The sequence below is a fragment of the Erithacus rubecula genome (genome assembly GCF_903797595.1).
Source record: "Erithacus rubecula genome assembly, chromosome: 3".
NCBI lineage: Eukaryota > Metazoa > Chordata > Aves > Passeriformes > Muscicapidae > Erithacus > Erithacus rubecula.
This window is the reverse complement of record NC_136689.1, coordinates 15,669,661-15,695,412: the sequence shown is the minus strand read 5'-3', so window position 1 is coordinate 15,695,412 and position 25,752 is coordinate 15,669,661. Positions and strand designations below refer to the sequence as shown.

At 38.0% G+C, this 25,752-nt stretch overlaps 1 protein-coding gene across 4 annotated transcripts in view; it reads left to right on the top strand.

Annotated features, from left to right (window-relative positions):
• ACBD5 (acyl-CoA binding domain containing 5) overlaps window positions 1–25,752 on the top strand; it is a gene marked incomplete at its 3' end in the record, with an annotated part of 30,054 nt that extends 4,302 nt beyond the window's left edge. The window contains exons 4-13 of one of the 4 annotated variants that reach the window (XM_079299637.1): window positions 2,311–2,422; window positions 2,549–2,581; window positions 12,916–13,053; window positions 13,790–13,990; window positions 14,706–14,812; window positions 16,813–17,080; window positions 18,300–18,499; window positions 19,984–20,034; window positions 20,312–20,421; window positions 23,761–25,752. In XM_079299637.1, coding sequence (XP_079155763.1) covers window positions 2,311–2,422; window positions 2,549–2,581; window positions 12,916–13,053; window positions 13,790–13,990; window positions 14,706–14,812; window positions 16,813–17,080; window positions 18,300–18,499; window positions 19,984–20,034; window positions 20,312–20,421; window positions 23,761–23,773 — 1,233 coding nt within the window. Of the gene's footprint in view, window positions 1–2,310; window positions 2,423–2,548; window positions 2,582–12,915; window positions 13,054–13,789; window positions 13,991–14,705; window positions 14,813–16,812; window positions 17,081–18,299; window positions 18,500–19,983; window positions 20,035–20,311; window positions 20,426–23,760 lie in introns of those variants that run through there. The other 3 variants (XM_079299639.1, XM_079299638.1, XM_079299640.1) reach the window with 3 other exon arrangements.

The window sequence follows — 25,752 nt, the reverse complement described above, 5'->3', positions numbered from 1 at the left end:
GACTTTCTGCCTTGCTCAGCTTTGAAACTGGGGAATCTGTTTACCCTGCTTTGGTGCTGTTTCAGCTCTCACATTTGGAATACTAGCTTCAGCTTTTCCATCCCAATTGATTCTACTTTTTTGCAAATGTCAATGGAAGTGCATTTCAGATGGATCCACTGGGTTGTTCTATCAGCACATACTGCACTAATCCTCATGGACTTACTGTGGGCAGTTTGCTGTTGCTGCATAGGTATCCGTGTCTGAGGGGGCAAAAACCCACTGGTGTGCTGATATCCCAGGACTGTGTTAAAGGGTGTATAAAACTGCCATATTTCCCCAGCCCTGGGGCACTCCCTGGCATTTGCACATTGTGTTTGGGCTATACATGCATCAGATGACCCTGTCACAAAATTCTGTATTTGTTTTGGGGTTTTTTTTCCCCCTTCCTTAATGTGGTAACCTTGAAAATCACGCTTGAGGAATGTGTCTGGGTGAGGTTTTGATATGCTGGTGAGAGATGACCAAGTGTCTTATTTTTAGTTAAAATAAACAAAATGCACTTGAGCTCAGATTCAAGGTTAGTTTGTTTCAGGTAGAATTTCTGAAATTTATTTTGCAATGCTGTTTAAATGAATTTGTTTACCTTTCAGATATATTGCTTTGTTATGTATTACAAATAAATGATGTCTTAGCATGAAGTGTTAACACTACGTGGTGTGTCTAATTTAAAACATGAGTATGTATGAATTGTGTGACATCCAAGGAAAATAGTAAATCAGGATATATAATAACTTATTTTTCACTTTCAGATTTTGAAATTACTTATTAAGCCTAGTGGCTGTAATAAGCAGTTACTTTTGCTGATGGAATATTTTCTCTTTTTGTGCTTACCTAAAACTAGCAGTTAGAAAAATTCTAAGAATTGCTATAAGTAGAACAGAATATATTGAGGTCTGTCTAGAATACATGAAGAGCAGTAACGTGCATACCTGATAGAAATGCATGTATGAAACTGTTTACAGAGCTGACTATAGAAATAAATACATAATAAATACAAGCCTTATTCTAGAATAGGCTTCTTGTTTCTCTCAACGTTATTGAAGTAAAAAAATCAGCAGACACAAAACTGTTCAATCTCTGTTTCATATCCAGCTCTGTTGTATCTGAGTACTTCTCCCTAACAAAACCAGAATGAATTATGTACACTGAACAGATCAAAGAAGTGGCAGTGAAACTGCAGGTCAATAGAATTGTTATCTCTTGGTATCCTTGACTGGTTTGCAAGTGTTGACTTGTTAGGTGTTAGCCTGCCTGGAGCTCCTGCCCTGTGCAGCAAGCTGCAGCTTTTGCTCCTGCTGGCGTGCTTGGTGTGTTTGAGCAGCACGTTCTGTGGCAGCCTGCACCTTCATCTGCTGCCTTCTTGGTGCCCTTCAGGAGGAGGAGGTACTGGAGCTGTTAGTTTGCCTCAGCCTGGGTTTTTACATATAGCTACTGCCACTTTTAAAATATGGTAACTAAAAAAGTAGAGGATGAAAGAGGAACAAAGCTATTGGCAAAAACCTTGTTTGAAAGGACTTAAACTAGAATGGTACAATAATACCACATGCTTTTAAAATAGTATCCAGCTATTGAATCTCTTCTCTTTAATTTATTTTAGATTTAAGATTTTGCATTCCTGTTACATGATCGAAGGTACTGCTTTTTTAACTTAAAATGAAGAAATGCTCCAAATTACTCCAAGAGCAGAACTTGGTTCTAGTTTGTTTTTTTAAGTGGGTCTTTGTGCTGTCTCAGTTTTGTTATATTGTGTTTGTTTGGGCTTAGCAGTACCTATTAGAGCATTTTGATCTGCTCCTTACCTTCCATTGAAGGTGGCAGGGTTTGAGAGTATGAAGAATCCTCTAAGACTAAAAAAAGTATTTTCTCTGTGGAAAGATTTGTCTATAAAATAATTATATTGGCTAACAGCAGCCTATTTAACTTTGAGATAGTTTAGTTCAAAATTGTAGAAATAATGGATTTCAAGGTCTACTAATAAATAATGTGTTAAGGCTGTGTTTTAGTGTTGGTAAATGCATTAGCTCTCTTATCCCACCTTCACCTGAAAAAAAAATACCAGATTCTTGTTCAATAACTTAGTTTTATGTTGTTTCCCTGTAATTAAAAATAAGTAAAAAAAAAAAAAAAAACCAGAACAGCAAGTTTAGTGACTTAGTGAAATATTACTGAGTTTTACAATGACCAGCAGTTTCTAAAATCAGTTGAAATGAATGAATGAATCATTGAAATGCTGTTTCATAAGATGCTTCATGTTTTGGACTTGTGCAGATTCTTGAGAGTATGCCAATGACGGACAAAGTTGAAGAGTTACTGCAAGTAATAGGCCCATTCTATGAAATAGTGGAAGATAAAAAGAACAGAGGATCTGACCTAACATCAGGTTCGGACAAATAACTTTCTTTGTACTATTAATAATCATAACTCTGTGTTCTTGGGGGCTTGTTTTCTGTAAGTGATTTAAAAGCTAAATGTTGCATCTCTCTTCATTCTCTTTACCATATGGCAGTTCGAATGGAGAAAGTCTCTAAGTATTTGGAAGGTAGGAATAATAAATTATGTGTAAATCCATCATTTCCATTGTTTTGGTGCTATAGGAACTTCCTGCTAACACTTCTGGGCTTGCCACCTCATTAGATTGGGTTTTATTTTATTTTATTTTTGAGGTGATTAGGTCCAGGAAGCTGCATGTTTATTCCTTGTCGACGGGCTTTTTGAGCTGCTGAAGAAAGCCTGAAGAAAAGAGAGTATTTAAAACAAAACAACTCTCCCAACCAAATCTGGTTTGTGCCTTTCCATTAAGAAAATGAACAACTAATGTGTACTGATATATTCTGATGTACATGTGGATTGTCAAACTGAATACAGTTCTGGTAATCCAGCTCTGTCATCTAATCTAAAATTTCATAAAAATTAGCAATAAAACCTCATGCTTTTTAAATTATGTCTTCTCTAATACATGCAAGTTTTCTGAGTTCATGAAGGGAATATTTAAACATTTTAAATGACTGACAGGTGGCAAACCTAGTGATGTCACAGCTGCATAAAATTCAATGTGCTGATTTTTATTTAGCAATACCATTGTGAGAATGTTTTGATCATACCAGTTATTATGTTACAGGTAATGTGTTAATAAGGCTGTTGTATGTGTCTTGCAGTTGTTTACATCTGGCTTAAAATGACTTTAAAACCTGAAATGCAACAGGGCAAAAGTTGAAACTGTTTTTAAAAACTAAATCCATTGCACAAATAAACTGGTTAATGTCTTTAAGAAGCATGAATCAACTGGTTAAGTTGCCTTTTGTAAATGGTGTTTTTCCCCCTACCTTAAAGGAACATGGTTTTATTATCAAGCCTCGGAGAAGCAGAAATAATTTTTCATTGTTTTGGGGGAAAAGTAGTGGTAGAAGTTTTTACATGGCTATTTTGAAAGTGGGTGTGACTTTTCTCAACCAAAGTTGTGTATACATCATGTGTGGGATGCAATAGGTTTGCCTGACAGCTGGATTGATGGGCAGGTAAGAGTATCAGTAGATTCAGGTCAGTGATCTGTGTAATAAGGATTTACTTAGGCTTGGTATCTGTGGCACAGTGCCAGAAGCCACTTCTTTAAAAAAAATGACTTGTGTGGATACACAGAGAATCATGGAAGTTAAACTGCACCTGTTTCCATAACAAATGTAGCATACTCATTTTGTAAAGAGGCAGTTTAAACATAAGGCAGTGTTAGTTAAACAGAATAGCAGATTTCAGTTTTACCTTGTTCTGCCATTGTTGCAATAATTCTGGTGATATGTCATCATTCATACTGCTTACAGGTGCAACATCTAATTATGCCACAATAAATTAGGAAAGAATTTTCACAAAGTCCTTGTGTGTTACAACTTTGCCATTGCATTTAAGGTTTTGAAGCTTTTTCTTTGGTGCTTTTACCACTTCCCTGATTAAAAGTGAAGCTGGAAATAATTATTGTTGTTTACAGTACAACAGTTTACAGTTCTGTTTCACAGAAGTATAGAAGCATGATTACCTCCAGTCTTTCAGATACACACTAAAGAATAGAACCAATGTGCCCATGTCTCTGTCTGAGATGATGTAGACACTAGTGACAATACTGTTAAAAATTGACACATGGTTATGTTTTGATTGTATGAGTTTATCCACTCTTGTTTCTTTCCTCACCCCCAAATCCAAACAGTCTGTAAATTCTATTGTGGAAAGTATGTTTTTCAGGGGCAGGCAGCTGGGATGTTCTGAAAACTAGGACCTTCTCATGATTACCTTGCTTCATATTGTACTCCCATCTTCTGGTCCATTGTGTTTTGAGTTTGTCTTCCATTCTTCCATCAAACTTTAATCTGTATGCAGATCATTATCTAATTGTTTGAGAATTGTATGCCACTGCCTCAAAATCAACAGTTTCTTGAATTAGTGGAAGAGAATTGTCTGTAAGCTCAGTGCACATCAGTTATGGCTTATGTATTGTCCCTAGCAGATTGGCCTCAACAGAAAAGTATAGCTTTTTATAATTGCATTTCTAGTCTTTGTGGTTTCTTTAAAAATGTTAAATACCAACCATTGAAAATACTGTCTTTCTGAATCAATAGAGCCTGTGGCTCATTTATAAAGAACACAGAAGTCTGACATGCCAGCATTGAAATAAATGACTTGTAACATCTACTAGAAAAAAAGGACAAACTTACTGGATCCATGGGGTACAAATATCCAGACTCGAATATGTTGGTAAAGAAGGAAAAATAGAGAATTCACTCCAATAGGCTGAGTAAATCTAAGAGTTCTTTTGAAAGCATATAACCTGGAACGGTCACCTTGCAGCTGTGTGAGAAGCTTGACTTTCTCTGGAAAGCTGTGTCAGTAGTCTCTTTCTGACAAGTATGAAGTGCTTCTTTACAGACAAAGTCATTGACAGATTATTTTTGGGTACATGAAATACTTGACATCAAAGAAGAAAGTGGGCTCTTATCCCTGCAGAAGGGATGAGGTAACTCTTGCAGCATTATAGAAAGACATTTGTTTGTAGCTGCTGGGAGAGTAGAGGGACACACAAGGTGGATGGGTGCTTTAGAAGAGTAGCACTTTAACTTTATTGCACTTGCTAGTAAATGCACAAGAAATCTGATGTCTAAGTCAGTGTTTAAAAGGCAAAGAAGCTTCACCATTACTCAGTAAATGTGAATTTTTTAGAATGGGTGTTCAAGCTTTCTTGTTGTGTAATAGTTGTAGAAGCCAAAGGTGGACTAGGATTGGCATTCTTGTGATCTGATACAGGATGGAAAATATTGAGAGTTTCAGAACCAATTCATCCTTCAGAATGTTTATCTGAGAATGTTTGTGGATGTTTGCTTTTTTCAGAATGAGACTAAATCCAAAGGGAGGCTAGGAAATCCCTATCTGACAGGCTCCCACTGTAAGTTAAGGTATCTGAACAACTAAGTATCTGGAAATTGTTTACAAGTTTAGTAGAATTTTTGTGTATTATCTTTCTGCTTTGTGATAAGGCATTTAATCTGTTCTAAAATCCTACCAAATAAAGATGACCCTTTGCCTATATGCTGAGTAGTAGTGGTATTAGTAAACGTTTTTGAAAACCAAATGTTGCCTCCAGTGACAAGAAATTTGGTACTGCAGAGGCTGTTGCAAGTTTCAGCGTTATGATACTCTTAAACCTTGGCTTCCTAAGGAGCGTTTCTCTCCCAAAGCATTTCTCCCAGCTGAGTTGCAGTAGCACCAGATGAAGATCTGTTGAAGCAAGGTGCTGTGCTGGTTTGGGGCAGTGCTGATGGCAGCCTGAGCTGTTAAGGAGGAGCTGTGCCCTGCTTGTGTGAATGGCAGAAGCTGGCCCAGCTCACAGGCAGACACAGCTGTTTGACAGTTTGCTTGGTGTTTTCTTGCATTCCATACAGGAGCTAGGTTTAAGACAATACTCACTGAGGTCTCTGTGCTTTTAGAACAAAATAATACATGTCAACATTTCTATTTCAAAGGCAGTAGTTGGTACAGGACATAGAGTAACTTTAAAAAAAGTGAGCCTGTTCCTAATTACTATTTAGCAGTTAGAAATACTTTTCTTACACTTAAAATACAATATATTTTTCAACTGTGTTTCTTTCAATTGTATATGATTAATTTATCTTTTAAAATTGTTTTTTCAAAGACCTTCTCAGGCTATTTTCAACATCTTTGCTTTTTAATGGGGTTGGTGGCTTTTTCTGCTCCTGTGTGAGCTTTTGCTCTGAAACATCCTGTTTGCTTCATAAGCTCACTTTTTCATGGCTGATTGACTTCAAAGGTACTTGCTTAACAGATTTCCTTTCCTTTTCTTCCACCTTTCTTCATTAGGATTTTTACAGGACTCAATGTCAGTGAATCTTCTTAATCATTCATAAGAGGGGAGGAAAGAGCTAAAATCTCTGTTGCTCTGAACTTTAGTGCCTTACTGGGTTCTGTTAGTGGCTGCACCACAATGAGGAGTGCACTGAGGCAGGAGGAGCTGCTGAGGATATGGATGAATGAGAGTTTTAAAATCCTGTCCTTTAAACTTTTCTCCCCTTCTAGTTTCCAATTATAAATTAACAGCTGTAATCAAGGTTACAAATTATATTCAGAAAGGCTAATGTGAAACTTACTAAAGAAATATTTGTTGTTAAAATCTCAGTAGTTTAGCCTGTGTTTAGCCAGGTGTCTAGAACATTCTCTCCAGCATTTGCTGCAGGTTAGGATTGTTATAGAAGATTAAGGGCTGGACCAGCACGTGCTAGTCAGTGGAGTGTCAGTGGGATGTGGAATCAGTGTCTCAACAAGCCTTGGCTTGTCCTGTTGCAATCTATACCTGCTTCATGATTTACACACCAAATCTCAGCCTCCTTTGTGACTCAACTTCAAGCTGATGGCTTTATGTCAGTGCTGTCTAACCGTGCTGGAAGACAGGGCAGAGCATTAGTATAGCTCTAAGCCTGAGTATTTCAACAGCTCTCCTCTCATATACAGTAATCAGAAAATATATTGCCACAGGGTGAGCAGCAAAGTATCTAAATGTGAAAATATAAGATTAAAAATTGTTTCTTTCTAAGTGGAGGGAGCTATGAGAATATTTCTTCCATGGAAAGAAAAGCCTGTCTGTATTGTGATTCATGCCACGTTGAGTCAACATAACAGTTTTGGTGCATAATTGGTTGTTGAACTTGGATTTTTTTCCTTCTAGCCAGACAAGATTTCCCTGCAAAAGGGAAAGTAAATATCAAAAGCTCTTCAGGTTTCATAATTTAGAAGATGTACCCACTTGCTATAAAATTCTGGTGGCTTATACTTCAGCTGTCTTATTGTAGTTAAGGTCTTGTGATGAAAGGACTGGAATTTGTATTTCTCAGAGCTCTGTTCTACAAAGACAAGCTAAAAGAAGCAGTGGATAGAGGTGTGGGAGGCTGGGGAAGGACAGATGTAGGCAGTCATATCTTGATTACTGTCAGAAATGTGCACAGTGGACATGGACTGGTGTTTGATGTTTAACTCTGTATAGCAGAAATAATTAATCATACTCTTTAAGACACATGGAAATACCATTTGCTTTACTTCTGAGGCTGTGTTTGATATGGGCTTTGTGAAAGGCAGTTCAGATGCTAGGTTTGGAGCAGATGGCAGGAGAATAAGGCCCTAATGCTACTTCATTTTTGTTTTTTCTCTCATATAGAAACAGTTTTTTCTGTACAAAACCAATTTTTGATTCAGACTACAATGTGCAGCTCAGCTATGTGGCCTTGTGTTGTTTTCAAGCATAATTCAGTTTCCTTCATAGGGTTCTGAGTTCACTGTGCTTGCCTTTTGAATTTTCTGGGACAAAACTCAAGAGTGTAATGATGCTCCTTCCTCATTACAATGCAAAGTGAAAGTTCCAAATGATGACTTTATCTCTTCTGCACAGAAAAGAGCTTAGCAAGTTTTGCTCCTCCCAGAGGGAAGTAGTACCAGGTTTGGGGACATCCTGGATCCTGGAATGTTGTTACTATGCTTTCCAGTTATTACAACATCTAAGAAGCAGCTGTTGTTCATTTCATTCCCACATGTTGGCTGCAGACAGAAAGCTGGCAAAGCCTGGATCCATTGGTCTTGCTGCACATGCACCATGTAACTGAGCTGTGTGTGTGGTGGCCTGGACATCCAGGGGCCTTTGTGGAACTACCTGCCAGTGCTGGGAATGCCTGTGGAGCAGCTGCTGTTCTGCATGGGCTTCTCTCTGCCAGGACATCCCAGGCATGTTGTCTCTACTGCAGAAGGCTGAGGAGCATCAGGAATGAGGGAACTGTATCCAAGTCAACCCCAGAACTTGGTATCCTTATTACATATTCTGAAAATCTTTGGGAAAAGATACTGGCCATATGGATGGAGATGAGAAACTCCTTAGATACTGAAAAGGTATCTGTAAGGATACTGTAAAGGTCTGGGATGACTAGTCAGTAATCCTAAATACTGTACTTGCAAGATAATATTAATGTCTGAGAAGTTGCTGTTTGCTGTGTTTGTTCTTATCTACAGACTGTTATTTTAATGTTTATTAATGGTAAATAAAGGTGTGAGTATTGTTGATTAAATTTGTTTATTAAATACAGAGGCGTCTCTTGGAGTGTAACAGCTTGAAAAGCACATAAGCAGAGAGAGGAATGCTGCCAAAGCAAGGCCTTAGTTTTTTGGAGAATATTAAAAGAAAAATAAAAATGAGAAGAGGCTTTTTGTGTTACAGTAAAGCTTGGGAAGACTAAACTACAAAAAAAAAAAAGGAAAACTGTATAGAGGAAGATGTGGCTTCCCCAGTATGTGTGCTTAGAGTGTACATTTTTCAGACTACTTGCACCTAATGCACTTAAATTCAGAAGAAATAAAACCATGGTAGTTAAAGTAATGCTTTTTAGATTTTTCTCAGTCTGTATTTCTGAGGCTCCTCTAAAATCTCTTATTATTTGTGATGGCTGCTTGTTTGAGTAGTGTAGAACAGATGTTAGAGAGCAGGCTTGGCTCTTGGAAATTTCTTTGTAGTGTCCTATAAAAAGAATGCAAGGAAATGAGGGAATAGACACTCTTGTTCTAGCTGAGAGCTTATTGCTCCCACATGCTTGCATGTGCCCCTCGTGTCTCATGCAGTCACTCCTTTTTTGAAACTTATCAGTTTCAAAATGAGGTGGGGATTTGTGTAACCAAGTGTATTGGAAACAGCAGAACCTGGTTGCATGAACTTGGAATTGAAGCAGGGAGGCTGCTTGGATCAGTAACAAGCATGACACATCAAGGGCTGATGGCAAGAAAATAAGTAGTTACCTGATGATGAAAACAATTTTGCACAGCATATAGACTCCTTGAGACTTAACATATAGAGGCATGCAGGATGATCCCTATACAAGGTGATACAAGTTTAGGTAATGGAAGTAATTTTCTAGTGGTTAAGATTTGCTGCTATTGAGCAGATAATAAAGTTATGGTATTTTATGAAAATATGTAATTTTTATTAAACAGTGAGGGTGTACACAGCTAGTGAAATCTTCCATCACATCTTTCATGTGCTGTTGTAGACTGGCTCCTGATCACTAGTATTTTCAAAGCATGTGAGAGGCTGTAGCACTTGTGTGAGGATGATACTGTGGTGTACTGGGCTAACCATTAGTACAGCTCCAGCAGTGCATGTTAATTTTGTATGAGAGTTACATGCCTGTTCATAATACAAAAATACAAGGCATTTGAGAAAAACCTGCTAGGCAAGGTTCTCTTTGTAAAATGGCAGTCGAGCTGGGGCAGATTTACAGAGGCATTTAAGCTCTGAACTCCCATCTGGGTAACAAAAACAGCCTTGAACTATGTGGAGAGTTAAAAGTCACACACTTGAGAAAGTTAGCCCCATTATACAGATCATTGAAGAGAACTGTTGTAGTGCTGCCTTTAAAGAAATATAGTTAGAATGGCTTGTAAGAAATCCCTTAATACACCTGACGCTAGAAAGGAAGCATCTAGTGGAAACTTGTAGAGAAGCTGCATGTCTGTTCTTCACATCCTTTCCATCTTGCCTTTTTTTCTGGTCAAATCCTCCTTCTTTCTATTTCAAGTTGTTACTGTTATACAATTCCTACTATCTAGCACTCAAAATCCCAAACCCACACCTCTGGCATTTACAGAATAGAACTCTTTCTATGGATAAAAAGCAGTACAGCTTTGATTTTAAAAATTGTCACAAATCTCACAGTTTGATGTTGTATGTAGTGAGATGAAAATAATAAGCCAAGATGAATTCTATAGTATCTAAAGTAGGGCAACAGAAAAAGCTACTACATTTTGCATGCAGTTGAAGTGAGTAAATGAAATAAAGGGGTGAGGGGTGGCTGGGTGACATTAGCACAAACCAAGTAAGGTTTGCTTGAGTTATTCAGAGTGAGAATATACATTCCTTAGGGAACAGCCATTAACGTACTAGCAGGGAATGAAGAAGTCACTGCTGCTTGGCTCTGCTTAATCTTTAAACCTGCCACGCCCAGGATTGAATTGATGATTGACTATCATGTCTGGTTCCTTAGCAAATACTCAGAGCAATGAGAATGGCAGCCACCCATGGATTTAGCATGTAGTGAAAGCAGTTGGGGATGGACCTGATGAGGATAGCAGTGTAAAGGCTCTGAGGAGAAGCACACAATTAGGATGGGCATCTGAGGTGGCCAGACTGACACAGAGTACAGGTTTGTGCTTTTAGAGTCTGCATCAAAGCAATGGGAGCATTGTTGCTAAGAATGACTCTGTGGAAGAAATACAATCCTGATGGATTTCAGTTATTCAGGTGTCCTATGATGTGATACTATAAATCTGTAACTGTGAATACATTCTCTCAGTTCCTCCTCTTAATTTAAATGTGTGTGATATATCACTTAGAATTTCCCACAAATGAATAATCTCCTTACTTCAAGTAAGTGAAGAAGGAATATGCTTGAATGTTCAAAACATTCCTTTCAAAAAGAAAAGTAAATCTTAGGAAAAGCCTTATGTTGTAGCTGGGGTTTTTTGCAGTATCTTTGGTAGGGTGAGGAGCTTTACAGTTTTAATTCTCCTTCATAGCTCAGTGTTTCTCCTGGTCTTGTCTTTCCTGTTTACTCCCACGCTGGATAGGACACATGGATGGTTGTGTCCCCACCCCCTTGTTGTTAAAGGGAAGGGTGATGTGTGCCTTAGGGTGCCAAGGGGGCTGTGTCTGTGCCTAATGTTCATGCTGAGAGAACATAGCTGCTGCATTATCCTTCTTATGCTGCTGCTCCCCAGAAAAACATCTTGAGAACTGGGATTCAAAATTCATGAAACACACTTGTGAGAAAAAAATGGGACTGTGTTGGGATTTCTCTTCTGTGAAGCAAATTTCTGTGCATATAAGTAGTGCCCCTCTACGAGGAGAAAATGAGCAGGTGCTTATACTCTTGTAGAGTACAAGAGAGACAATTGCTTTTCCAGTTCCCATTTTGCAATAAAATAGGGGTTTTTTTATCTTCAGGTAAGGGATTAAAGCAATCCAAAGCAGTGATGCAGGGTGCCCACAGAAACATTGCCTTGCAATAAAACAAAGGTGAAATTAATATTTAACATATTCATTGTTACTATACAATAAGTTATTTTACCTTTTTTTTGTTTTTTTAAAGTGCTATGGATAAGCTTGGAAACTAGAGAAATGTGGGAAGGCTCTTCATTGGAAGGTTAAAGTAGAAAAAAGCCTTAGCTTTAAATTACCATGCAGCAGAGAAAGTAGTGAAGCTTGTTTGGTAACTGCAGTGTAATTGGATATTATTTTGCTGCTTAATGTTAAGCCTAAATGTGCGAGTAAATATTTCAGGGTTCTGACAAGGGAATGTAGAAATTATGCAAATGAAATGCTGTGGTGCCAATTAAAACAGTCAGATTTCAGCCTTGGAGCCAACATTTAAACTGTGCAAGTGTCTCACAGAAACTGAGACCCCTTTGTACTTTGTAGTCTGTCCTAACATAAGAGGCTTAAATGATCATCAGGATGTATTTGACCATAACTTTTTTTTTTTTACAGGAGGTGGTAGAATTGTCCTTTGTATACTTCATGTTTTTAAAGAATCTTTACCTTTCTGTTTTTTGTAAAGTTACAGTAAATTGTGATCCTTGCAGTGATCAAAGATGTGGAAAACAAGGATTTGGTAGTTACTTTGTGTATTTCAGTATTTTAAAAAAATATTTATTAAAAAAGTGCTAAGTGTATATATAAATTTCATCAACTTTTTCACTGAAATAAGAGATTCATTCCCTTGTGTCATTTGTTAGGTAAAGATCTATATAAACATGAGTCTTCTTACCATATTTTGCATCTGCCTAAATTGCAGCAGATGATGTGTGGAATATTGTATTTACTTTCTTCATAATTCTGTTGTTCACATAATTAAATATAATGTTTCAAGATTTGCCTTTGAATTGTAAGCAGGTTTGAAGCATTTCAGCCCAAAAGGGACATTCTGTTAAGCAGTGACTTCTGGGTTCAAAACAGGGCCCCATCAGTCCCAGCTGCAGCTGTAACCTAAATACAGTAATAGGCTTGGTCTGAGACTCCTTCTGAAAGTGGCTGCAGCCTCTTCCCTGAGGGCTGCCTCAGAGTCATTCAGAATATCTGCAGTAGCAGTCAGGCACTCAGTGATGGGCCACAAAAGAGAAACATTAAACCAATTAATAAAGACCTTACAGAAATAAGCTGTTGTTATTTGGTGCATATTCTAATATGGACATACTTTTGTAGAACTGTGACTGATAGTTTTGGGGCTGGTAGTGGTGATGTGTGTTTGTTTCCTTTAAAATACATCTTTTTTTCTTTGCCTTTTTTCTTAGACCTTAGTAATGTTATGAATTCCACTCCAAATATAAAAGCTGTCAATGGAAAAGCTGAAAGCAGTGATAGTGGAGCAGAATCAGAAGAAGAAGGGCTTCGTGAAGAGGAAGAAAAAGAACTGCAGATAAATGGAAAGGGTAAGTTTCTGGACCATTGTGTCTCTCAGTTGTTCTTAGCCAGCTAAGTGGCAGAAAATACCAAAGTATCATGAATGCTTTATTTTTTCAAGGGAATTAGATTGCAAATACATGTGAATGCATATGTGAAAGTTGTCTTTGTTTCAACCTTGGTGGTAAGAATTAAAACTAGTATACATTTGCAACCTATGCCATATGATTCTTGACTTGCTTAGCAAGTTGTGTCAAAAAGTTATCTAAATATCTATACCCTGCATTGTTTTGACTTTTGTTGCCAGTGCTTTTTTGTAAGAGCTATGAATGGCTACATGGCCTCTAAAAGCGGAACTGAAAATTACTTTTTTTCTTCAGAGAAAATAAAACAGAATTTTCAGTGAGATTCATTGAGAGGGTACATAAAGAACTGGATGCTGAAATAACAGCATCCAGTGAAAATCAAATGAAATTACATATTTAGAATTCTACCCAAATATCCTCCAAGGATATTAGGACTATTATTTAGTTTAGAAGAGACACCTACTTCTGATTTGCTTGCTTACATTTTAAAGATCTGCTCTTCATGCTTTTTACAAGAACAGAACAATCCACACTAATGAGAATATAGGAGCATTTACATGTTTTGTTCTGCAGATACATTGTACCTAGAGTCCATTAGCAAGCTAGCTGCTTGAAGAAATATAGTTGGAGCTGTTAGGTATAGAGCTTTCTCTTTGCTAAGTTTTCTTTTCTTTTACAGATTATAAGAATGTGAAACCTGAATCAGCAGCTGCTAAGGATTTGGAAGGTATTGTTAGTAATGGCTGTTACAAGGACAGCTTTATCCCAGATATGCAGAATGGCATCCAGACCAAATCTGCCTTGAATGGCTTGAACCCAGATGAAGAAACAAATAAAATGGAGCCAAGCCTAGAAGTAGCTCATAATGCTGCTCACCAAGGTATTGTCCTTCCAAGACCATGTTTTCATTTGCACATGTTTTTCATGAAAAAATATTCTTTTCTTGAAAGCCTAATCCTGGGATTCAGACACTAATGAAGGTGTCTTTCAGTTGCAGAAATCTGAAGACAGAATAGATAACAAATTAATTAATTCCAGTTAAAAATAAGGCTTTCTTTTAGTATCTCCTAGAGAAAGAGAGATGAATTCAGAGACAGAGAGGCCCACAGAAATAGAAGTGTTTTCTTGTAATATCATTATGCTACCTATGTAAATACTATTTGCCTTTGAAAGTGAATTTGTAGTAAAAGCAAAAATCACTTCTATCTGGTTTTCCATTCTGAATAGCTGAACATTTATAAATGCCAATTTGTGGAAACTGGGATCTGAATATATATTTCAATACTAACGTAACTTCAGGCAAAACTGCTTTAAACTGAGCTTAGGAAGGAAAGAGTAATAAAAAAGGTAAAATTAAAATTTATAATGCAGAAGTGTCAATATGAAGTATAGTTTTCCCACTACTAAAGATTTTCTATAATTCCTCAATTAATATAACATCTTTATTCAGAATCTAAAGTTCAGGATGACATTTATAGATAGAAGGCTCATGAATCAGTGCTCTCCTTCACATTTTAACTCACTGCTCTAATCCTTGCCAGGGTTGGCTCAAGTGGCTCACATTTACAAAGTGTGCTATCCCTCTTTCCCTGCAGGTGCAAGTGAAGAGAATACTGAAGAGATCTCAGCAGCTCAGCACTTAACCAGTGATTCAGACAGTGAAGTTTATTGTGACTCTATGGAGCAACTTGGACTAGAAGAGGTAGGAGTTTAGTATTCCTGGGTCTATTTTAAAGCTGGTATGCTGCTTGTTTTTTATTAGGTTCTTCTCAATCAGGTGAAGATGGACATGCAGAGGTGAATGATGTGGCTCATGCATGCTGTACTTCTGTTTGAACTATAAGGATTTGTTCCTTTCATTGTCAGCATTTTACAACTTGGTTACTGCTGATCTAAAATCCTTGAAGCCCTCAGAGAATTTATGTGAGGAGAAGGCTTCAAAAAACAGCACTACAAAGAAACAAGTGTCAAAAAAAGGAAAAACAGTATAAAGAAACTAAGGTCTGTGTCCACAAATTAATGTAGGATCTTTTCACACAAAGAGACCAGAATCCAGCTATTTTTAAGAAATGGGAAGTATCTTTGTAACAATTCACTTTTTGTTTGTTTGTTTGTTTGTTTTCCTGGCCTGATGACTTCTGCATTTATTCCTTAGAATAAATAAAGAATAAGTGTTAGCAGGTGGCCTGTAGGCCAGTGCCTGCAAGTGGCCTAAGTCTAAAGAAGTGGGGGGATTACAAGGATTTCTGTATTCTCTTCCATTCTCTTCAGTCATAATGTACACCTCTGACTTCCCTATAAAAGGTGAGCACCAACTGTGCTGCCATAGTTTTGACTGGATTTGTGCTCCTGCTGATTACTACTCATAACTGCAGCCTTTGTTGGCTTTCTGGCCTAAACCTCTTCAGAGGCCCAGGTTAAGTGTGGGCTTTGTAGTTTGTACTCAGACACCTCATTTCCTGATTCTGGAGGGAAATGTGTGAAACAGTGCCTGGGATCAGAAAGGCCAGTAAGCACTTGAATATTGCATCATTCTCTTTTCTGGCTCTTCCCTGAGTATATAGGGAATTAATCTGAACAAATCAAAATTCTGCCCAGTAATGAAGCATGTTGGGAAATGTAATTTGATAGAAGTGCTGCAAGCTGTCTTATCTAGCTGATTTCCCAATCTTGTGTATCGTTCAAGCTTGTTTGAGATTCTTTAATTGGAAGTGGGTGGATAATTTGTCAGTTTCCCAACCTGCATGAGGAAATTTCTAGTTTTGCACAAAATAATGAATGTTTAGATATATGTAAAGAAATACACAAGTAGAACTACAGGTGAATCAGTTCAAACTAGAGTTTCATTTAAATAAATACATGGAATAGATGCAGCCAGCACTCTGCCCTTCAGTTCCCATGATCCAGAACTGCTATTTTACAAATTTGAGTAGCAGTTTCCCTTTCTCTGCCCCTCCTTTGGGTTATTTTGGCTTCTCCATTAAGTTCTTTTTCAGGTAACTGAGGTCCCAGTCTGCTTCAGCATATCCTTGTGCAAGGGGCATGTCCTTTCCATATGCTAAGGGTTGCTTGAGCCACCCACCAAGACAGCCCCTGTGCAGAACCTGAACAGCACCTGTGTCGTCCTTTTTTACTGTCTTCCTGCAGTACCACCAGTTTTGAGTGAGAATTTGATAGAATATTCTGCCTTTCCTTTGTTTGGTGTGCAGCACAGGTGCAGCCAAACTGTTTGGAGCAGGTTGATGATGAGCTGTGTGCTCTTTTTGCTGTGGGTGCAAACACTGCCTATTCAAGGTTGCTGACAGCATGGGCCTTCTGACTGTGGCTCCCAAATTCAAGAGAAGAGGTCATTTCACTTTCTAGGAAGAAAAGCCAATTTTACAGGGGAAAACAGAATGGGTTTAGACCTTAATGTTCTATTTTAGTAATTATTAAATATTGGTGTGTGTTGGAAATCTCTGAAGAAATTCCTGTGGTATCACTGTTGTGAGATTTGCCTGACATAGCTTCTCAAACTGCAAATTACATTTAGACAATAGAAAGTATATTCTACAGGAAAACAACTGCTCCCCCTAAAAGAAAAGTCTTAATTCTGGGCAAAGTATTTTCTTAATGCAAAAGTAAACATGATATTTTTTTCCTTTTTAATGTTTAACTGTCATATTTTACAGAATTTAATTACTTGCTAATGTTAATTTGTAGCCCTTGGAGATCATCTCATCAGCTAAAGGATCTTTAAAGCATTCATCCCATTTCTTGGATGTAGATCACAGTCTTCTGTTAGAAAATACGGATTTTCCAAGGCGCACTTATGGGAATCTCCAACCTGGAAATACTGGAGAGGGAGTAGCTGAAGAACAAGGTGAAGTCAAATGTGGAGGAGAAGATGGCAAAGCCAGTAATGGGGGTCCTCACAAGGAGAAAAAAGGTGGAGAAAAAGCAGATTTCTACAGTGTCAGAAGAGGGAGAGGTACTGTGACCCTGCACTTGTGTTCCCCACTCTCCTCACTGCTATAGATTACTGATGTAATGTATGAGAGACACCTGTCAGCTCTGTCCAGTGGGACAGTCATGTGTATAGTGCTTCTGCTCTTACAATAAAAATAGATAACAAAATGCCTGTTACAGTGGGTAACTTTTACTCCAGCTGCTGCTTATGGCCCTTGAGTTTTTAAAAATGTAATCTCAAAACCAGTCACTGCCTGAGAGGTGTTTCTTTAGAACTTACATACTTACTGTTAAATACATATGCATTCATATCTCTGTGGTGGTTTATTTGAAACCATGGAATGCCATGGGATGATATCAGTGACATATTGTTTTGTATATAATTGGAGTGTTAGCCACACCTTAGAGTGATTCTGATACTATCTATTATGATTCTTAAAACTTAATGATCCTTAATCATGTAATAGCCCAGATGTTCAGTTTATGTTGGACGTCAGCACTTTTTAATTCCATGATACTTCTAATATTGTCACCTACAAGCAGCACCATATTCCAGTGTATGATCTATAAATTCAAGGATAAAATCAGTTTTTCTTGTACAAACCATAAACAGACAGAAAGTATTTTATTTATATTTAGCATGCCTTTTTGTATAGCACCTATAAGTAATCAATGGAAAAAAAATTTTAAAAAATCCAAATAAAACATTTATGTAGAAAACTATTATATAGAACATACTATAATTAACTGTCTCCTCTCTCTCTTGTTTTATGGAAGTTTGTTATTCACAGGCAGAAACATGACAGGCTAGTGGTAGTTGTGTCTAGTTTAAGGGAGTACTGTAGATTGCAAATCATATCTTTTCTCATCACTGTATTTCAGTGATCTTTGTTTCCAGCTGGAGACTTTGCCAAAATTAAAACACATACTAAGAAGATCTTACTTTTTGCTATGGCAGAATATACTGCTGAACTTGACTGGTTGCATATTAATAGCTTTTTCTAAATGTTCTTGCAGTTCCAGGAATTTGAATGATGCTGTCACACTAAGGCTGTAGGGAAACATCTCAGATGACATTTCAGTGATGTCCCAGTGCTGGTGAATGTCTGAATATAGCCTGTGACAAGGAGTACCCCACTCCTGGGTGAAAACAGAGGGAGAAAAGGAAACAGTTAAACACTTTCAGTAGAGCTGTAGCCCACTGTGTGTTTTGTGTTTCTGTTTTTCCTCCCTCACAACAGGGCACAGACTTCAGCCTTTGGGAGATGGTTCCCAGGGGAGCCAGATGGGCAGTGGAGGGGACGGCGAGCGCTGGGGCTCCGACAGAGGCCCCCAGGGAAGCCTCAATGAGCAGATTGCAGTGGTGCTGATGCGGCTGCAGGAGGACATGCAGAATGTCCTGCAGAGGCTGCATATGCTGGAGGCTGTTGCAGCATCACAGGTACTATTCTTTGGAGTTACTTGATCACCTTTTATTAAATGTCCTTGGATATTTTTGTGCTTTTTCAGATTAGAGTTTCATACAGTATTTTCTTAAACTGTAAAGACATTTCAGTTACATTGTGTAGTTGAGTCCAATTTAAAATTTCCTGTTGGTACCTACTCTCAGGAGCACAATTAGTACATGTAAGCAAAACCATGCATTTTTGACCTTAACCATATTTTATTGCACTGATTTCTGATCAGACTGGTCTTAGCCATAGTTATTCACACACATGACACTGGCTCTATATGCAGACTCCACAGTTAATGTTAGTAGTGCATGATCCTGGAGAATTTAAACAGTTTTCAAGGAAAATGAGAAATTATCTTAATCTTTCAGATGGTAAATGTTCACAGGCAGAACTTCAGATTTTGTTTTTCAGATAGCACAAGACTCGATTGTTCATAGCTTTCTTGCCTTGTGAAGTAATCCAGCTTTATTGGCATTGTACCTCAGGTCCTCATCCAGCCAATAGAACTGTTAAGGAAATGTAGATATTGTTGATACAGTGTTTTTTTTCCCCCCTTCTGTTTCAATAGAGCATGTGAATATAGTTGAACCAGCAACCTGAAAATGTCTGCTTTTGTTTGACTTGCTCATATATTTGATCTGCATGAGAATGAGCAAGCTGTACAAACAGTATCCTATGGGATGCACATACTCCAGATCTAAGGCAGCCATAGAAGAGGATTCATTAAAACCATAATTCTGCTGCATCACAGATATTTAAGAATCTAATGTTTGGTTAAATAAGATTGATTTTCTGTCTTTGCCTGAGCAGTATAAGAAGAAGTAGTAAAGGATTCTTCCCCAGCAGTTCATGCTATGCTTGCTGTCCTAACCTAAGGAGAAACAGAATCTTCTGTTTCATGCTTACATAAATTAAGAAAGACCTGAAGCACCACAATAGTGTATGGGAATAGTCTTGAAAAGATTTTGGTACTTCCATTTTCAGGATTGTCTGGAAGAATATTATCTTTCCTTTATGGTGTTAGACATGCCTGTAGCTGTAGCTCAGGGCTAACTAAAACTGTTTTTGACCTTAGTATAGACTGGTATTGAGACATGCAAGTAGGCAAATTAAGCTGCTGCGATTTCTGCTCTGGATTGGAACTGGAACTAGACCAGAGTTGAGAAAGTTGCTATGACAAGTTGAGCAGGGGAGCCTTCAAAAACTGTAACGAGGTCCAGTAAGTGACACTGGTTCATTTTCTAAGACTCAGAGAAGTGATAAAATTACTATAAAGAGTAGTGGAAACATGAGAGGCAAGTTGGCAGCTATGTGGGGCCACATGGGGGTGATTCTGTGCATTGAACTGTGATATATGCAGATTGGAAAGCCATCACAAGATGAAAAACCTCATATTCTTGTTTTGTGAAGAAGAAAAATTTTAATTGCAGTTTCCTTTTTTATACTTACCAGCCTTTGTTTGTATTTAAAGGCAAAATCTGCAACACTACAGTCAAATTACCAGCCTGCCTCATCTGCCAAGGTAAAATACTGTTTTTATGATGTGCAAAAACTGTGAAAAAAGATGAAATGGAATATTTTATCTCTTGCTCTTGGTATGTGCTTTTTGTGTTGTCTCTTGCTTGACTAGGAGATAAAAAATAATCTGTCTGAGGAAATTACTTGATAGATTAATATTTTCTTCTGATTTTACTATTATTTTCTTTGGTACTATAGCATTTGAAGTGATAAGAAGTAAAAGGTGGTATTCAATATGTGCACACAGATTACTGACTGGAATTTTTTTCTGTTTTCCTTAGAAACCATCATGGTGGCCCTTTGAAATTTCTCCTGGTATTTTAGCTTTTGCTATTGTTTGGCCATTCATTGCCCAGTGGTTGGTACATGTGTATCACCAAAGAAAGCGAAGGTAAAGATATGCATTCAATAAAACACATACACTGTGTGTCACCTGGTTAAACCAATAGGTAATATTACCATGTTATTTAGACAGGACAGAAAATTCTTTGCCTTGAAAGTTTGTCAGTATGAGAAGGTATTGGTTAAATTGACTTTATATGTAGTATGCTTTATATGTGGCAATTTATGTTAAATCTATGAAATGTGATGCAGAATAAATAATTTCAAGCATACACAATTGTGTGAGGCTGGATAGCTTGGAAGTGTATCCGTAACATTCTTGGATCCTCTCATTCCTCATATTCTCTTGAGTCATTTTCACTGCTTCTAGACTTCCTAGTCCCATTCTACCATGGTAATTTTTTTTCCCTATCACATCCTTTGTAGACTACCATCTGTCAGCTATAATTTAACATCTCCTAGCACCTTATTATGGTAATTTTGTAACATCTACCTTGACTTCCTTCAGTTGAAGGACAGTTGTACTCTGATCTTGCCTTTTCTCATCTCTCTAAGCATCAGAAGATCAAGTGAGTGTTCTCTAGTTACTGTCTGCTTACTTCAGCCTCACATGTGATTTCCTTAGCTTATTATGCTCTTGGCTTTTACTTATTTTTCCTCTGTCAGACCACAGAGAGTTTGCATGTGTGTGGGTCTTAGGAGAATTAGCTGAATTTGCTCTAGGTTTTTAATATTTGCTAGTTTTCATGATATAGTTTTCTCTCCTGTGGTAAATCACAGAGACAGAGTGATTGAGGTTGAAGGAAGGCTCTGCAGGTCATCTGGTCCAACATCCTTGCTCAGTCAGGGACACTCAGAAGCCAGGTGCCCAGCACTCTATACAGTCAACTTTTGATTACCTTCAAGGAGGGAAACTCCACCACCTTCCTGGGCAACCTGTACCAGTGCTTCTCTCTCCACAGAAATGCTCCAGTCCTTTAATCACCTCTGTGGCCCTTTGTTGGATTCTCTCCAGTTTGTCCATGTCTCTCATGTAGCCAGAAGTGGACAGAGCACTCCAGGTGTGGCCTCTCCAGTGCTGAATAGAGAGGAAGGATCAGCTTGCTCACCCTGTTGGAAGGGAAGCCTGTAACACCACTGGCCTTTGTTGCAATGGCACAGTCTGGCTCATGTTCAGCATGGTGTCCACGAGGATGCCCAGACCCCTTTCTGCCAAGCTGCCTCCCAGCTGGCACAGTGATGCCTGGAGTCATTTCTCCAAACAGTGCTGGATTAAGCACTTCCCCTTGTTGTATTTCATCAGGTTCCTGTCAGCCCATTTTTCCAGCCAGCTGTAGTCCCTCTGGATGGCAGCACCACCCTCTGGCACATCAGCCACTCCCAGTTTTGTGTAATCTGCAGCTTTGCTGAGGGTGCATTCTACCCCATCATCCAGGCCATTGCTAAAGGTGTTAAACAGGATTGGCTCCAGTAGGGACCCCTGGCATTCACCACTAATTACTGGCCTCCAACTACACTCCTGTCACTGATCATCACTCTTTGGGCCCAGCCCACAGCTTTGTAAACAATCCAGCGCCCACAAAGGCTGCAAATCTGCCAGGGAGCTCCCCTGGCTCAGAGCTGTCAGCAGCAACATTGGTGTTGCTGCATTGTCTGATGAAACCAGAGATTGCACTACTGAGGCTTTCAGGCAGTTATGCACATTTCACTCATCCTTTGTACTAGCAGATGGAAATTTCCCCTTGTCAGCAAGGACGAATTCGGGTGTTTTAAACCAAAACTTTTTTTTAGTATTTTACTTGAAGCTTCTATGAACTTCAGCATTCTGCCAATTGCTCCTACATGGCTGTGTTCTCTTCCTCTCTCTGGACAGTGTGCTGTTCTTGGAAATCTTTTTTGATCATCTGTTTGACCTCTGTAGCAACCTCAGTCCAGCCACAGGTTCAGACAGAAATCAGTTTTTAGAAAAACACCCTTTCCAACAATTTTTCTAGTATATTGTCCTAGTGATTCAGTGCTTTGATGAATAAACACATGGTACATTAATTTTAGTTTGGATTTGTCTGACTTCAGTTTGCATCCATTGGATTTTCCTGTATCTTTATGCAGTTGACAAAGAGCCTGTGATATATTTTTCTGTGGTTACTTTTTTACTATCACCAGGTCATCTTCATAATCTCTTGTTTAAACAAAACAGGTGGAGAAACTGGAATCTTATTTTTAAATTGTTTTCCAGTCTTAGAATGATTCTTGTGGCTCATTGCCAAATGTTTCAGTTTTTCAACATTATTTATGAGTTTTGGACACCAGGATTTGTACCAGTGGTAATACCAGTGTCAGTGTCAAACATGGAGATAGTGTAGGCCTTTGTTTTGTTTACTCATTCATGTATTGTTTTGAGATGAACTTCAGTAACAGGAACAACTAAAGAATTTTCTGTGTTCTTGAGCTTTTCTTTCTGTTTCTGAAGAAGTCTACTCATAGGCAGAATTTAAGGACTATGTGCTTCTGCAGCACAACTCTATCTGGAGTTTTATCTCCTTTAACAATGTGTAGGAAGCTGATCAAGTACACTCAGTGAGAAAATGGAATTGCAAAACGAGTCCTTCTCTCCTGTGCCATGGCCAGTTTCAGCTTGGGCTCTGTTAAGGTGTGTGAGCTCTTAGACAATAGCTGTTCACAGTGCCTGCATTGACCCTGCCTGTGTACTTTTAGTTTTAAATTACATCAACTGTCCCTGCAGCACAAACCACGAATCTCTGCTGCCATGCAGCTGTGGAGTCATGATTTCTAAACTCTTCTGCACACTCTAGCAAGTTCCATGTAACTGGTGGAGGGACAGCCTTCTGCAACCCAAAGCTTTGTGTTTAGCTCTTGTCCCTGGGCAGGGATAGCTCAGCTCCATCCCAGCACTTCTTAACCCGTCCCCTGTTCCTTTATAGGGAACTTAATGCTGAAAATCTGGGTACTTACACTGAAGCCTTCACCAAGAAGGCTTAAAAACCCTGAATCCTAAGGGCCTGAAACCCAGATAGAAATATATTTTCATAATAATAAAAGTTGTCTAGATTCAGCTCATGATTTTAGAACCTTGTAATTTTAAGCTTTATGGAGTCATGGGGAAAGCAGCTCTTAAGTGCTGCTTTGCTGAGGCAGCACACCACTGACACAGGGTCAGGGATTTTTCTGATGAATTCCACCTGCAGTTCCAAATTCTTAGTGAATTTTCTACTCCTTGGTGTAAGAGGGCAAATTTTCAGGTATCTTGAAGCCCTGTTGTGTTTTACTGGAGTGGAAACCTTTCATGTGTAATTGATTTGTTTGTTTAGACAAATGAAAAATCATCTCATATGTGAAGGTACATTAATTTATTTGTTCCCTCTTCTAGAAAACTGAACTGAGAATTTACGACTATGCTTAAGGACTTCTAGGAGAAGATGGCCCTGGAAAGCAAAGGAAGTCTGAATACTCAAAGAATCTCAGATTTTGGGATGATCTTCCTTATGTTACAGTAATATTTTGTACTACCTTTGAGCTAAATGTTTAAGGACTAAGATTATTGAAACTTGAATGATTCACAGCTCCTAGGTTACAAATAAATTTAATAATTCCATCCCCAAAACCACATGAACAATAATTATTTTGGAATGTGCTTGTGGATGGGCCTTCAGTAATTACTGGCCTTGTTGATGTCAGTTGCTGAAGAGAATAACATCTCTGTAAAAGAATAAGTGAAAAATCTGTAAACCTGTCACTTTAACATTGAAATAATTTTACAGTCTCAAGATTACTGCCTGTTTTTCCACAGCATTACATATTACCAGGTGAAACCTCTAAAAAAGTATAAATTCAATACATCTTAAGCTGTTGGAAAAATACAATATAGCTCTGAGGAATTAAACTTGTTATTTTTGCTGCTAAACTAGTGTGGGGCAATTTCCATAGAAATTGGTCAGAAATGAAGTTGAATTCTTCACTTATCCTGTAAAATTGTAAAGAAGATTTGGGAATTTGTATATACCCTGAAAGTTAGAGCCATTAATAACAGGGGGACTGTCAAATACAAGTTTGGAAACAGTGTGTGGTACAAGGGATCCGTGTAAAGAGGCTGCACCTTATCTTTTTAACTTTCATAACTGTATTCTTGTTGACAACAGCTTATTTTGACTGAAATGCATAGTTTAGGCACAAGGTGCTTTAAAATGAGAAGAAAACTAGCTCAGTAAGTCTAGCTCTAAGCTTTTAAAAAGCTCAGTGCACTGTAAGTTTTCTGTTGGCAATTATTGTTAAATTAAAGTAAGATTTAAATCTGTTGTGGATTTTCCCCAACTCACATCATGAAACATATCACTTCTGATATGTCTCCCTTATCCTTCTACTTCTTCTCAGAAAAAAACCTTTTCAGCTAATTTTGGAGCTGATACTTTTCCCTACAGAATATTTATTAACCCATATAGAGATAGAGGTACAACCTCATGAAGTTTGCTTGACAAAAGTATGACTTACATTTAATTTAAAAAAAATTAATATATAAACTATCTAAATCTCTGGAAAATGCAAATGCACTAAAATTAGATTTGACTGAAAACTTACAGTTTGCTATGAAGAATTATATTACAACATAATCCATGGTTAAGCTCTGACTCTTCAGAAATTTCACCATTATTGATGTGCTTTCATTTTCCATAGGACTACATCCTACAAATAATTTTTAAGGAAAGTTTTTTTGGTCCTTCCTGAAAATCTTTTATAGTTTGGAAAACATTTTTCATATAAGCTATACTGTAAAAAATGTAATCACAGAATTAAAGGTTGGTTTTACCAGAGAAATTTTAATCTTGTTTTTTAGTTACATGCAATTTTTTTAGTTACTTTTTCCCTCTTCTGATTTTCTTATTGTAAAGCTGAATTAAAAAATAAAATAGCTGTAAGCTCTTTGAAGGCTGCTGTAACAAGCAGATGGTTTCATGTGCCAGAGATGAGCTTTGGCATGAGATGTACTGAAAACTCAGGTTTGAACAAAGCTTATCCTGGAAGGGAAGTTCTGCTGGGACCTGAAGCCATTGTGCCTGAGCTCAAAATCTCTAAAGTGATTGATTTCTTATTATAAGGGATAAAAATCACAGAGGAAGGATACTTGAGCTTGAAGGTCACATGAAAACCCCAGCCTCCTGAAGCAGCATGTCTTCTGCCAGGACAAACCACCCTGGAGTGCCTCCCACAGCTCAGAACCGTGTCACCTCAGGGGTTGAGCTCTTAGAGATGGGACAGACATTCCCAAAGGTACTTAATTGTTAACCTCCCCCTGAAATAAATGTAGGCTTGTACTATCCTTGTTATTTATTCATATTTCAATAAATCAATCCCTTAATATTTTGTA